Source organism: Archocentrus centrarchus, chromosome 4 (assembly GCF_007364275.1).
Source record: "Archocentrus centrarchus isolate MPI-CPG fArcCen1 chromosome 4, fArcCen1, whole genome shotgun sequence".
Lineage (NCBI taxonomy): Eukaryota > Metazoa > Chordata > Actinopteri > Cichliformes > Cichlidae > Archocentrus > Archocentrus centrarchus.
Window position 1 is genome coordinate 12,592,449 of NC_044349.1, and position 15,764 is coordinate 12,608,212.

General features: G+C 39.2%; 1 protein-coding gene across 4 annotated transcripts; it reads right to left on the reverse strand.

Annotated features, from left to right (window-relative positions):
* Window positions 1-1,305: 1,305 nt before the first annotated feature.
* On the reverse strand, window positions 1,306-15,185 carry lhx9 (LIM homeobox 9). Of its 4 annotated transcripts, none has more exons than XM_030727792.1 (6): window positions 15,048-15,161; window positions 11,421-11,659; window positions 10,432-10,634; window positions 9,058-9,416; window positions 5,557-5,759; window positions 1,306-2,190 (listed from the first exon to the last, which is right to left on the reverse strand). In XM_030727792.1, exons 2-6 carry the CDS (start codon window positions 11,598-11,600, stop codon window positions 2,134-2,136), a joined length of 1,002 nt encoding a protein of 333 aa, XP_030583652.1. In that variant the 5' UTR covers window positions 11,601-11,659; window positions 15,048-15,161; the 3' UTR covers window positions 1,306-2,133. The 4 variants fall into 4 exon arrangements, with proteins under 4 accessions (XP_030583652.1, XP_030583649.1, XP_030583651.1 ...); XM_030727789.1 differs by lacking the exon at window positions 1,306-2,190 and adding an exon at window positions 2,686-4,879 and having other exon boundaries at window positions 15,048-15,185; XM_030727791.1 differs by lacking the exon at window positions 1,306-2,190 and adding an exon at window positions 2,686-4,879 and having other exon boundaries at window positions 9,058-9,413.
* Window positions 15,186-15,764: the final 579 nt, after the last annotated feature.

A 15,764-nucleotide genomic window follows, 5' to 3' on the forward strand; every position in this document is an offset into this window, starting at 1 on the left:
AAAAAAAAAAAGACATTTGGTGCACAAATGCTTGAATGCCACAAATTAACAGAAGTTGCATCAGTGTGCTGCTATTTATTTATTTGCATGTAAATATTCTTTCTTCATGTGCATCTTTTAATGTTCTGGACACAGGATGAGGCAGCCCCACTGTCACAAATAGGGGTTGATCCGGCATTGCTTTGACAAGCACATACACAAACATTACCGATAAGATGCATCACAGTCACCAGCAGCCCAGCAGCAAACCCCTGAAATTCTTGTCAACGCAGGGCCATGATTTCGTCCAGAATTTTTATCCTGCAGCTCCAAACGCTGAGCAGGGCTGGCTGTGTTTGTTTGTGTTTCTGCTCCAGCCCTGCTTCCTGTAGCTCTGTGGTGTCAACCCGCCCACCGTCCTCCCGTCAGACCCGTGGAACACAGCCCTGCTGCCACAGCGCAGTACAGGCACCCCAGTGACTGAGGTTTCCTCTTGGACTGACTGAAGTGTTTGCTGTTTTCCACATTGTTGGAATTCAACACCAGCCTGTTTACTGGTCCCCATGTGGCTTCAGTCTCTCGCTCTCTCTCTCTTTCCCTCGCTCTATCTCTCTTTCCCCTCCTCCTCCTTTCTTTCTGCATTTTTCCCCCTTTCCACAACGTACCTTCTTTATATGGTGTGTATATCCTGCTTCCACATTAAGTGTGGAGACAGTACACCTATGAAGTGAAAATTCTTGCCTATATTACACAGCCCACCGTTTTCCCCCTATATACTGTATATCATATGTGGCTTAAATCAGAGTGGTCACTATGAGGTTGCATGATTGTTTTTATCTTTTACTACAAAAACAATCATGTGTTCAAATGAGCGAATGATTTTGTGTCACTGAAATAGAGCTGAATCAGCTGTAGTACACTATAAATATGTTTAAAAAAAATTCCAGATGAGATATAGCATACATAAAAAGCAGGAATCTCGGGCGTCAAAGCTAAATATTTAGGAATGTTCTGAAGCACACTAGAGATGCACTGCTTTCATAAATATCCACAGCAACGTGGTAAGAAAGCAGTAATGTTTTACCCTTTACAGCAAGCTGAATGTCGAGAACAAATGAGCTTGAAGCTGTACTATCAATATCCTCCACTGTGACATTTGTTTTTGTTTTTTTTCCCCACATGAGGTACTATATGGGCATTGGGGACTTCATTTTCATATGCTTTATTTTGCAGCTGACAATAAATCATACAGTAAATCAAAGGAAATAATATACATCTCAAGGAAAAATGTTAACAAGATGATGAGGTGCATGCAAAATGAGAATCTCTTCTTTATCTGCTTTTTTTTTTTTTCTTTTTCCTTTTCACTTCCTTCCCTCGGTACAGCCAGATGGCAAAGCTCCAGCTCTGCAGTCCTCTTCATACACTCATCACATTTGATGGGCATCCTGCTGCTGCCGAGTTTCAAGGAGGCCATGTGTTTACGAAATGACACTTGTGACAAAAGAAAACTTCTATTTAGCAAGCTGATTCTTGGATGAGGTGCATGGGGGCAGCAGCGCGCGCGCGCGTGTGTGTGTGTGTGTGTGTGTGTGTGTGTGCGTGCAACAAAGTGTGATTGTGGCCATGTATATACTGTGCTTACAACAGGCTCAGGGCAGTAGTGTCTGCAGGTGTGTGTGTATATGTGTGTGTGTGTGTGTGTGTATATGTGTGTGTTCATACCAGCAACATCCACACTGTCTTTGTTTCACACTGTTATCATGTTGGATGTCTTTCAATCACATTCTGCCTCTTCTGTTTTTTTGGCTCTTTTTTTTTTTTAAACTATGTTACAATACATTTTATTATCACTTTTGTGCATTTAACCACTCCAATACAGAAAGATTTGCTTTCACATCATAAATATCATACATGGTGGGGGGGGGTCTCCTCCGTTGATGGATTCAAACATTCAGGACAAACTTTTAAAAAAAAAAAAAAAAAAATCACCTGTTGTACATTTGCAACTGACGCAGGTTTGTTTTTTTTTTTTGTTTTTTTTTTTTTGTTGGTTGCCCTTTCGCTCTCATTATGCTATAATCTTATGCTAATATTGTCTTTGTCTTCAATGGTGAGGAATTCCCATCAAAGTTTTCCCCTTCTGTTAATACTTTAGGGAATTTTCAAACGTCGGGATGTATGGCTGTAATGCCCCAAGATTTGTTCTCCCTGAAAGAAATGATAGAGTAAGAATATATTAACTACAGAGCAACCTGGCTTTATGCGGTCTGCATTTACTCTTACTTCATTTTAGGATTACCAATATGTTATGCATAAATATATACTATATACGTATATAGATAGAAATCAATATGTGCTTTGCAGCATTCCTTTAATTTAAAATTTAAAGCCATGTTCATGCATTAAAAAGCAATTTCATATTTTTGACTGCAGGGTTTAGATGCAAATCCATGGGGCATTACGTTAAAAACCATAAACATCATAAAAGAGGAAATAGAAATTAAAAATGGAGGCAAAAATGAAGACGTTTAACTGGTCATTAATAACTGAATGCTTTTTTGTTTGTTGATGTGATAAACAAAAAGAACAAAATTAAAAAAAAAGAAATTAAAAAAGAAAACTGTATCCAAGAAAGAACACAAAATGGCAAGTGTAATGAAAAATAAAAACCCATTTAAAGCAAAGTATTTTTTTTATTCACACAAATTTAATAAGATATATAACAACCGTTTGGTCCATAAATATTTAAGGGGGAATAGTTTCTATACACCATTTTTATCAAGAAACAGGGAAACATGGACAATCTTGATAGAACACTTACTGTACTCAACTATTAACACGAAGATCAATATATAAGGTTCTTGGATTACCCAACTATATCTGAAAGAGTGCACAAATGCTTTCTATGACATCGCTGCCCCCTTTTTAACAGGATACACCATAAAAAGATCTTCGGAAATAAGATGCAAAAACAGTACAAAACTAGTGAGGCGCCAAAAAGGATGTGAATCAGTTAACAAAGAACACATATATCCTGAATTTCACAAACTTCTCCCAAGTTATAGCGTAAGGCACATAGAAGAACTGAGTTAGGCGTCTACTTCATTGAGTAGATCAGGAGTGCCACTTTGTCCTCCAACAGAACAAACTGTGACGCTCACAATGAAATGTATCAACTCCATTGAAGATTTGCTCGCTCTTTCTTTTCTCTCTCTCTCTATCTTTCAGCCAGAAGAAACATGTTTTTGGTCTGTTCAGTGGCAAGTGTCGTTAAAGAAAGTATAAATATATGGCCAAAACGGAGAACACATGGACAATGATTTCCCACTGGCTGCCTCTTACGACTCCACCTATATGAGGTCATTTGAATGTTCATGTCAGCTCTACAAATCTACATCGCAACCGCTTAATTTCTCACCCCTAGTCTTTTTCCCTTTTTTCTTCTTCTTCTTTTTTTTTTTTTTTAAGATCACATCGTTACCCTGAGCAACATGATAAAAACAATAATGCACTTTTCACTGGGCAGTATATTGTCACTGTGCAATTGAGTTTAGCTGTGGATCTATGGATATGTTCATTAGGCTTTATCCATGGTTAATCTGTGAGGCCAACAAGTCCAAAAAAACAAAAAAAACAAAAACAAAAAAGAGAGAGGAAAAAAAAGTGCTCTGTCATGAAAACAATCGATTACCACAGTGCCCATTGACTGCTCTCCAATCAGAATTTCTCTTGCTGATTTTTAATTCTCAAAACGATTTCTATCAATGTGACGACATTACATGTTGAACAGTTACCACTGTACAGATTGAGGGATTTGCTTCTCTCTCCTTATCACAGTAGAGTTGTGAATCAAGACAAAATGCATGTGGTTTCTTATCTGCCACATAAGCTGCAATGGTTAGGCGCTTACAATGTAATTTTGACGTTTTACACGTAGCTCTGTGAGATATCCCAATGTCCGATTCCATCCAACTCAGTCTTTAAGACTGAAACATTCGGAAATAATTAAAGCCTGTTTTCTGGAGTTACCCATATACAGAACATTCTACAAGTTTATTTTCCAAATTATTCCAAAACAGAAAAAGAAAATGTTTAAATTGGATAGTGCGAACACAGTGCATACATATACAGGAATCTGAGGGCAAAATGTTCATATTATTTTAAAATTTACCAATTAACCATAAATTAGGGAGGGCTCGTTTTTAATCAGAATTCAATACAAATGTACAAATAAAGTCAAATCAAGTAAAATAGCGAGTTTTCCAGGCAAACTTCAAGTTTTGATTTTTTTTTTTTCCATGACAATTTTTTAATGCCTTCATCTCCAAAAAACGTCCCATCCCGAGTCAATCTCTGCATCTGCCGTGCAGTTTCAAATGCTACACATTAAAATGCTTTCCTTGTGTCTTAATGTGGTCGCTGCTGATGTTGCTCTTGTTGTTCTTGTTTGTGTGCACAGTACAGCACTTTCTGTTCCAAGGAGCTGTCTCTGCTTGATTTAAAGGTGTCACTTAAAAAAATAAAATGTAAATTGAAGAAGGAAAACAAACAAACATAAAAAGAAAATTTAAAAAAACAAATAGAATCAGATAAAGTAAAATAAAAATTAAAAAAAAAAAATCAGTCTGCTAGAGATAGCTTGTTAGAAAAGGTTTGTCAAGGTAGTTTGCGAAGGGCTCCCCGAATCATGGCTGTCCAAACTAGAGGTGACGGAGGTCACTACAGTGATAGAGGGGTTTGTCAGGTCTGTTAGTGTGGCCGCGCTGGAGGGGGGGGTCAGGGCCCCACTGTCGGATGAGGGTGGAGGGAGTGAGGTGCCATCAGCCTTATCAACACCTCCATTCTCCTGTCGCAAAACGTTCCTTCTGAATTTGGCTCTTGCGTTTTGGAACCAAACCTGCAAACCAATCCCAATGTGGCTTTTACTTTTGGTGTTTAAGTACGAGTAATTTTTTAAAAAGAAAGTATCAAATCATGTGTACAGTATCTTACATGTCAAGTTATCACAGTTGTTACTGTATCAAGTTGCCTTAAGTATATGAATCTTTATATGATGCATTATTTTGAGCTTGAGGGGCAGGTAACAATGAAACAGTGAGCTCCTGAACACTGAATACAAGAATGTGGATTTTTTTTTTTTTAAATAGTAAATCAAAACAAAAATGCTACAATTTTATTTAGAAGTTTTAACTGTGAGAGTTAAATTGCAACTTTTTTTCTGTTCTAAAGGAAAAAGGAGATGTGCACTCTCGTTATTAATAAAGTTAGCAAGAGTTTTAATCTCAAATTTGTACACTTTTTTTTTAAGAGTTAACTACTTTTCTCCTTTCTTCCCCCCCCCCCCCCCCCCCCCCCCCCCCCCAAAAAAAATAACATTTAAGAATCTACAAATTCCAAATGAACCCCTTGGATATACATCTAATGACTAAATGGACCAATAAAATAAACCAAAACTAAAAAAGATGACATTAATGATCATTTTGGTGTCAAATGAGAGGGACATGGAGGAGGAGTGGTGTGCAGACACAGATGTGGGGTGAACGACTTTAGTAGGAAGAATGACTCTCTGCTTACCTGTAGAACTCTCTTAGTGAGGCCTGTTTTCTGGGCCAGCTGCTTTAAGTCCTTGGCATCGGGGTTGTGGTTGATGGCAAAGTAGGATTTCATTGTCCGCAGCTGATGGTGTTTGAAGGAAGTCCGCATGCGTTTGGTCTTCTGTGTTGGAGGGTAGGCCTGCTGGTCCCGGTCCAAGTGATCGTTGTCATTCTCGTTACAGCCTATAGAGAGCAGAGCATGGGGGGTGGACTTAAACGACTGAAAGTAACGACAGCAAAGGAATTTAAACTCTGCAGGTGAGTTTATGTTTGGGAAAAACAGCCTTGTGGCTCAGACTTCATTTTGCAGTGTGCCCCAGGCCACTGCTACCACCACACAGATCAGCAAACAGCTTAATTCAAATGATTTCCAACTGTCACTGATGAAAAGTTACACTAGTTTTAAGGCTGGATATCTTATACTCAAGAGACAAAAAGATTTGCACTGACAGCAAAAACAGCTGTTATATGTCATCATGGCATATCATCAAAGTGCTGATAACAATTAAAATGCTCAAGAAGCCAAGAAACTGACTGAACCGACTAAAAGGAAAATAAACCAGGGTGTGTGGCTCTTGTCTGTTTTTTTTTTTTTTTTATGTGTGTGTTAGCAGATTTAAAACAAAAAAGCAAAATGATGAATTTTAACCGTACACTGGGACTGGGCTAAATTATTTCTGCTTGTGTTTGCAAAGACTAATAGGCCTAATGGGCCTCATTTGTCAATAGCTTCATGTGTAAAATACTTAAAACGGATCCAGTAAATTAAACGCACGCGCCGCTTAGCAGTGTTGCTTGTCACTGCAAGAAAAACTATTTTTACACACAATTACAGCGCATTGTTTTCTCTAAACGAGTTTGTTTTATTATCCCAGACAGAGAAACTTTATGAGATTTCATCCAAAACTTACAATGAAAATGCCACTAATGGGAAACCATCATTTATTTTGATCCTCATACAAAATGTAATATTTCCAGGAAAGCGTATCTTAAATATTTGGATCTTTTACGTTGTTGCATGAGCTGCAAAAATATGTGGTGGATTTATAAATTATAAGGTGTTGTCTATTGATCTATTAAAATTTCAGTTTTCAAGAAATTATTAAGGACAATATATACATTTTACATTGTAAGGATGGCGTGAAAACAATGGGTTGAATTACATATTAGTTAAAAGAAGCAGAGAGTTAAAAAATAATGGGCTACATGTTTGGAAACTGTTGTAATACGTTATAGGCTGTGTTGGCATTAAAGGCTTTAATTATGTTTTTATTTTATTATACAAAACCTCTTCTTGTGACAGAATGTGTAGCATTAATGTAACAATCACTGACATTTATGCTCTTCTGTTCAAGTCTTCACTGGGTTGTGTTTGACTAGATATTACCCACTAGGGGTCTCTATATCCAAACAAGACCAACTTTACTGAGTGCTGTGGAATACACAGTAGACCCACACACCTTTCCCTGGTGAAAACAAACATGGATGTGCTTGCAAAAGCAGAAACAAAACCTCAAACAAAACCTCTTCCTATTTGTTATGAATAAGAGCCTGCTGATCTGCACAGCGATTTATATTAACATGAACAGTGGGATACTATAAAGAGTGTGTTCATAATGCCAGAGCCCAGTGGAGGAGAAAGAGTACGTTTAAAAAAAAAAAAAAAAAAAAAAGAAATTCTTTCATTCAGTTGGTACAATTTTACTTTAACTTTTTTTTTTTTTTTTTAATCTTTAGTTTGTGAGCTCATTTGAACAGTATGGGTCAATTGAGATTATAGACACATTATATGACCATTTAACATTTTTTTAAAATTACATATGGATAAAAAAAATAATTCTCTTTTTAAAATGTGAAAAAAAAAACTGCAGTATTTTCACTCTATTCTCTTCTGCTTAAACGTCCCAAATGAAGACTGTTATATTCCCTCTGGGACTTTCACTGTGTCTGTGGTGCATACCAATTAGTTCACGTGGGCATCATTTAACTGCATTTTATACATTTTTCTATGAGATTTTCTTTTGTCTGTGCGCGTGTATTTTTTATTTTCTACCTGTCGAGGTTCCATTATAACGCTTTGGCAGAGTAAGTATATCCTCTTTTTATTAGTACTGAAACAAAATCACGAGACTACAATGGCTGTTTTCCTATTAAGGCATCGGTAAGAACCTGGAATTTACATAATCCCCTGGAATTGTGTTTAGGAATAACAAACCAAAGCTCATTTAACCGGAGCGCTGACTGTACAGTGCTGTGTTTTCAGCCCCTGGCCTCTCCCTGCAGCAGGCCCCTCTGCACGGCGCTGCTCTGTCCCTGAGAATTGTGCTGACCGCCGCACAGGAGGCCAGGGATTCCAACGTCACCTTCAATTAACGAAGAACAATTAACGCGCAGATTACCCCTATTCCTCCCCATTCACTAGGAACAGAGGAAACTTGGCGCACAATGACAAACTTTCTCAGCCGCACACTAATTCGCAGAAAGCAAGAACAAAATGGGGACGCTGCGGGGAGGGTTGGGGGTCGGGTTATAACATTCGGCGATTCAGTGCAAGATTTTTACATGAAACCTACATTTAACAGTAGCTTATTGTGCGCTTTCCATTATTATTTTTGTTCTTCCTAAAAAAAAAAACCAAAAACAAACAAACAAAAGAAAAAAAAGTGAAACGCACGCAAAATATTTGTGCGTTTATGTGCCAACGATTTTTCTGCAGCAGTTCCAAACTACGTTTACTCTGTTTAAACGCATTCTTTGCACACGTTACGACCTAAATTCATTCTAATTATAAAAGTCGATGAACACGTTGACGGCGAGGTCAAATTTCGATCAGTCTCTGTATGGAAACGGTGCGTAAAAGACGCGTGGACAGATCAATTAGCCCGCAGCTGCGGGCGCCTTTGCAAGACAACGTTCACGTGCATTTGTAAGGCCTATATTACGAACGTATTCATTTCACTTGTGTGAAGATTAGGACTGTTACAGAGGGGGCACTGATAGGACTGACAACAATAAAAAGCTAAGTTTTTGTGCGTAACGGAAGGAAAATGTAACTGCCCATCAAGGAAAATACAGCAAGCATTTGTGAGATTTCTGTGGAAACTTTCTTATTTATTCATTCATTTAAAAAAAAGAAAAAAGAGAAATTAAACTGCTTTTGCAACTATTGTGATTTCAGTGACCTACGATACAGCAGATGGTTCCCAAAATGGGGCTTCAATGAGTGATTTAATCTTCTTAATGTTTAATTTCATAATATTTTTGGTGATGATTATTGATTATAAGCTCAGTGTGTTTTCACAGGTTTCACTGTCCTCCTCTGCTGGAAATGTCCATACACTAAAACTAAACAAAAAACGATTAATTCCCCACCAAAATTAATGCGGATCTTTGATTGTGAGTGTGACTGTATGTTATTTGGGGGTTTTTTTTGTTTGTTTTTTCGATGTGAGGTCAAGGTCTGAGCAGCATGCTCTCTCACCTGTGTTATAGCTGGGTATATCTATCCCCATGGCCGGACTCTTCCTCTTGCGCGGCCTTCCCTTTTGTGCCGTCCCGGTGCCGTTGAAGTAGGGTAGAGTGAGACCGCCTCCCTTGGCTGCCAGCTCGGCGAAGTTGAGCTGGCTGTGGTAGTCCGGTCCCTGCACCAGCGTCTCGAAGTGGAGCCGGCAGTATACTAGGCTGTCCTTCATGCCAAAGTGATCGCCCGTGGTCAGGGTCTTGTTGCAAGTGGTACACGTGAAGCAGCTCAGGTGGTACACAGAGTCGCGCGCTCGCATCACCATCTCTGAGGCCGATATCCCGAGGTGGCAACGCGCGCACCTCTGCACGGAGAACCTTCTGGAACAGACACACAGTCAAGACTCCTCATACATAAAGACCAAAATGGACAAACCACAGAGGGAGCAGCTGGGGATGTTCACTAAAATGTAACCTGCACTGTCACGCGCTAAAAGTAGGCCTACCTTCTTCAGGTGTGCTATCACACTAACAGTGGGCTCTATCTGCCATAGCATAGCTTCAGCGTACTGTACAGGACTACTAAAGCAGGCCTATACTTTGAGGTTGCATTCTATTACCCACATCTGGCCTAGAACTGGGTGCGCACATGTGCGCGCAGAGTCACTACACAACCTCCGCAATAAAATCCACAAATGCTGACCCATTTGCTTTGCTTCTGACACATGAATAATACAGACAAACGCTCAACTACACTATTCGAAGGGCGAGTCAGCTAACACTTTTTACATAGGTATCTAATAATTACAGAGCGTGATTAATAGCATCCTGGCCTATGCAATGCTTTATAAATGTGTGTTAAACTATAGGATGAGACTTTTTAAATAACTTATTTTGAAGCATGCTGTGCCACTGCAGGCTGCCTGCTGACAAAAGCCAAAATTGGTTTCCTTTTCAAAAAAATTGACAGTAATGGACACGTTTGGATCTGCTGCATTGTTTCTAAGATGTGACTTATGCATTAAGTTCGCCTTTGCATTACGCACCACGCTACAGAAAGTAAACACAATTTCGTGGATAGAACTTATTTCCAATTAACAGCATGCAGCCCTTGTTACTGACAGTTGTGATGTTATTCAGGCGGTTTGAGGCCTGTCACAGCCTGTTGATTCAAGGCTAACACTGGCTGTTTACAGTTATTGCCAAAATGCTTATTTAAGAGTTAGATTATTTATTTATTTTTATTTTTATTTTGCCATAAAGCCAGTAGTATAAATAGGTCACTGTCTAAATGGGTCGCTGGATTTAGTTTTAGGTGACAGAGAGGAGGAGGGACAAAAGATTTTAGGAGCAAACTTATAAAAGCGCGTCACTGGTAAACTTTCTGTTTTCTTACCTGTAGTAATCCTCCTTGCAATAGATACTCCCATCCTTGGCAAAACACGTTAGCTCCGACTCCAGCGCTAGTTTACATTCACAGCATTTGAGACACCGCAGGTGCCACTGTTTGTCCACGGCCAGGAGGTAGTATCTATCCGAAATCTTGCCGCCACAGCCGGCACACAGGGCTGGCTTCTCTGGGCTCATAGAAGGCATGGTCTGGGACAAAGAGGGAAAAGAAGGCTCATGGCAGCTGACTGCTTCAAACCACTGCTGGAAAAATCTTAAAAACACGACGTGCTTAAAAAAAAAAAAAAGAATGCTGGCCATGAAATTCAACTACTTCTTCTTTCTTTCTTTCTTTTTTTAATCTAAAAAGCTGCCTCGTTAACGTTAACATTTCCCAATAGGCCTCATTTAAGGAATAAACGCCATCTATGAAACAAGCTTCTAAAATTATTTTAGTATCGAGGAGAAGGGGGAAAATTCACTGCTGATGTTAAATTTTATTAGTTTAAACGCTCTTTTATTAGAATTAAATTTACTCTGGTAATAGCAACAATAATAATAATAGTAGTCGTAATAATAATAATAACCAATTTACATTTTTTTAAATTAGGTTAGCTTCTATTTGACGATATAAAACTGAAAAATGTAAAATGCTGTCATAAATAATATTACATTAATGTGCATGGGTTTATTTGATGACAAGATTAAAATAGTGCGTTTTACATATATTTAGAAAGAACTTTCAGGAAGTTTGTCAGTTATACTAATTATCTTTTGCAGACAAAGAAGCAGCTATTAAAATACCACTATTGCGATGACATTTATTATATCCAAGAGAATAATTCAAATGAAATCCTCCTGATCGGCCTCCTACTTACCACCCAAATTACTGCACATATCCGGGCACGTAAACTGTGCCATTTTTTGGTCCTGCAGTAACGAGGATTAAAACGAGTTTTAGCCATTATTTCACACACGGATCGACCTGGCTCTTACCGACTCTCTTCCGTTCAGCTGCATGCCCTTCGCAAGGCGCGACTCCGTTTTCGACCTTCTCTCCATCTCCTCCATGATTCCTTGGATGTGATCCCCGGAGATCCCGTGGAAAAGCATGGCTCCCGGTCCTGGACGCAACGTGCAACTGCCTGCCTCTGTCTTGCAGCCCACAACTTCCATATAATGTACTGCAGCGCTGCGCCCCGCTCTCTCAGCGCATCCAAATGGGCTCTGAGGTTCTAAAAGAGGCACAAGAAATTAAAAAAAAAAAAAAAAATAACAAAAACACGACACAACCCCAGAGATTCAGATCACCTCCTCAGCAGAGTGCAGAAGCAACGGGAAGAAAAGGACAAAACGAAGAAACTACAGCATGAGTGGGGCAGGAGGAGGTTTCCTTCTTCCTGTGAATGTCTCTCCTCCAGGAAAAAAAAAATCCCCAATAACAACCAAGAAAAAAAAAAAAACATATAGTCCAAATGATGCGACAAACCGGTGTGGAAGTGGTGTTGGAGGTGCGGAGGGAGGAGGGGAGGGGGGGCCTACAGTGTGAACACACGCCAAAAAATAATGACACAAAGTTTTTCTTTTTGTTGTTGTTGTTGTTTCTTTTTGGTGATTTCTCTTTCCCAGTTTCCCAGTCCGGGGTTCCTCGGTGCTTGGAGGTCAGGTTGGGACTGCCTGGATTTGAGAACCGTGTCCTATTTGTGAAGAGAGCAGAGCCGGCCCAGTCTGAATAATTTGGTAGGAGGAGTTTCTCCCTCTCTCTCTCTCTCTCCCTCTCTCTCCCTCTCCCTCTCTCTCCCTCTCCCTCTCTCTCTCCCTGCATCGCCACTGATTTCTATTCACCAACAAAGAGCTGTCACTCTCCCCTCAAAAACTCCCGATTCTGGCAGTGCGAAGGACCACTACTTTATGGTATTGACATTTTCATTACGTTTATTCTGCCATTTAAAGGAGAGAGGACTAGAATGTAGTCGTAAGCCGCATAAACTTGAATGAGCTTGCAGTGTAAATATTGTGTATTTATCAAATCATATGCATCCAAAGTTGGCATCTCAAGGCCCTTTGTGGTTTTACTGAACGTGTTAGAAGTAGAATTAAATACTTCTCACACTGCGTGTCATTTAAAGACGGTTTATAATAAACTGCATCATCAGAATTTAACTCTTTTTTTTTTCCTTTTTTTTTTTTTTAGGAGGGGAAGTTGGACTTGCCCGAGTGTTTGGGTGTCTCTAAAAACACAGCTGTGTGTTTGTGTATGTGTGTGATATAAATGTACTGTCTGGGGCGGGGCAGTGATCAGTGATAGGCTAGAGGGCGGGGACAGATTCAATTGAACATTTTGAAACAATGTGGATTTTTTTTTTCCACTGCAAATGAATGAGATTTGATTTTAAAAATAAAATGCATTCTGCCTAATGACAACCTCCTTACTCAAATAACCCGATCAAACTCCGGCTTGTTTGTTCTGTGAGCATGCTCTGTCTCTAACAGACATGATTTCATGTATAGAAATCTCTCTCTATAAACGCTCTTTTGAAACAGTCATTATCCACTGTCAAGGTTTCATTAACGCGGCCCTTGTCTTTTCTCTGTCTGTTGAATTAGGCCAAAACCTTGTTTACCTGCTGGAGAGTTGATCTGACAGCAGTCGAAACTGTGCAGTCTCCACATTTCTTTCTCTTTTTTTTTTTTTTACTTACAGGCTTATAAGAAGCAATGTGGAAGTCAAGACGAGATAAGAGAGACCTCCAGCTGGTGGTCGCCACAGGGAAACCTCAACTAGTTATTGCATATTTTTAGAAATTCGTGCTTTTTAAAATTCCTTCCCTGTCTCCAAAGATGGTCTGCTTTATGCAGGGCACCGTGGGGCTGCAATAACGATCTGTGTCAATTTTAAAGGGTGTGGAAAGCTTTGTTGCGGAAATGATAAAGGCAGGAAATGAAATGGTTTTAGCGTCCAGTATACAGCGAAGACATGGTGATAACAAAACCTCTTTCTTTCTTTTTCTTTCAACATAGGACTTCCCAATTACATTTAGGACAGCTGGCTGTGGTCTTTGCAAGATCAATGACTCCATTATTTTTCATAAACAATAGATAAACATCAGTCCCGTTAATAGATTTAGTAAAGCTCAGGGAGGTTTGCAGGTGTGGATGCTTCATCTCAAGACGTGTTACATTATCACGTGAACCTCCCACCACCCATCCACCTCACCTCACCACACACACACACACGCATGCATGCACGCGCACGCCAGCAAGTGAAGTTGTGTTGGCTTTAATTGGAGGCCCCTTGATAGCAGCGCTATAAGACGAGGCTTGAACCCTCCTGGACGGGCTGGACGTGCAGCTGTTCTGAAAACCATAACCTTAATTTGCGCTCTGCAGTGTCTCAGCACCAGCCGCAGAGTGGTGAAAAGGGAACTCAAAAAGGACACGAGGATTTCATTTCACCTGGACAAAGACACCCTGAGAGGAACGATAAGCTCAGCTCTGTGTGTGATATTTAATCTCAACTGCAGATTTCCTCCCAATTCTGCGTCTTCCACGGAAATTACGCGGTGGCAATAGGGTGCAAATCGAATATGAAGAAGTTTCTATTTTTATGAAAGCATCGAGCAAACCGTTAACGTCGATAAATAACGCAGTTGTGACCCGTTGCCTCCAGCAGTGACATTTAATTTGACTGAAGAGCGTTTACCAATGTGTCAGTGAACACCAAGGGGATGAGGGAAAATGTCTTTTGAGGTGCTGTTTGTTTCATTTTATTGTTTATTTGTCTAAAACACATATTTATTACACCTTTTGTTGTCTGTTTATCCGTTCATTGTATATATATATATATATATATATATATATATATATATATATATATATATATATATATATATAAACGACAAATATACTTTTATTTTGAAATCACTTTTTAAAAAATCTATTATACCTATCATGTTTTAATAACGGCTTTAAATAAATAGTAGAAAATCAAACTGGGTGATTTTGTGTGTCATTTCATCTTGAGTTAGTGAGAGTGATTTATCCGAGCTAAAGATTTGTGATCTTACCAAATTAAAGCTTTAAAAAATATATATTTTGACGCTTTGGAAATAAAATAAAGCACCAAAAATACAGAGTCAGCATCTGTGTTTAACATGGCGAGATTCGGCTCAGTGGGCCATTGACTTTTGTCAGATAAATAATAAATATAAAAATTAATATCATAATCACCAATACAGCAACACTTTGCCTGTATTGTCACTTAAAAAATGTACATTTCTGTTTCACACGATTTTGATGCTACTCCAATCCTTGATATATGTGCATAGGCTAAAAAAAAGAAGAAGAAGAAAAGAAAAGAAAAAATGGTTTAAAAACATTTATATATGTTTAAAAAAATACACTGGTTCAATGCGTTGATAATCTGATTCTCCGCTTTATCCCCGACGATATTACCCATATCACTGTATTTATCACGCGTCAGATTTGTCGCGCATTGCTTTACACGCTCCCCTCTTTCCTTTCGGTTTTTTCTTTCTTTTTCCTAAGCAAATCCCACTCTGTATCGTTACTATTATAATTATTATTGCCCTTAAGAATAAATAGCTATAGAAAAAGTCTTACCTGAGGCTGTGCAGCGTGTGAGTGAGATCCCTTTGCAGCGTGCAGACTGAGCCGCTCCGGACTGTGCGCAGTGTGCAGAGGAGACAGAGGAGACGCTGCCGGTAGATGGGGGGCTGTTCCTCGTTTCTGAGCTTACGGTTCGAGCGTCAATTAAAACACAAGACATTTAAATATTCCTCTCTCGTAGGCAGACGGCCCTCAACACACCGCAGCACACAGAAAATGGGGAGCCATGAGCCAATGGCCTACTCAGCATGTAGGTTATAATCTGTGATGTGTTTATAAATTAAAGCACCGAGGTCGGTGGTCGCCAAATGACAAAAACTATCACTGTATAAAATAAAATGTAGGGACCTTTCAGCAATAAATTATGTATTTCTCCTTTAAACAACAGGACTTAAGCTGCCTATGCTGTAAATGAATCCAGCTCCTGCACGTTGTTTTTTAACCCCCAAATATGAATTAGCTAGCGTTTTGCAATCAAAATTATAGTTCACTTCATGCACATCTGGCTCTTAACAGTTATAATCCCAACATGCATCACCGCTTACCTTTTTATACACGAGATCATATTATAGGAGATTCAAGTGAGATGAGCACGACTATAGCTCGCATTTCACTGGCTGGAGAGGGTTGTGTGAATAAATAATTAGGGTGTAAAGTCAAACTAGATCAATCAAATCTGACAAAGATATGGAGCGCAGCAACACACGCCTG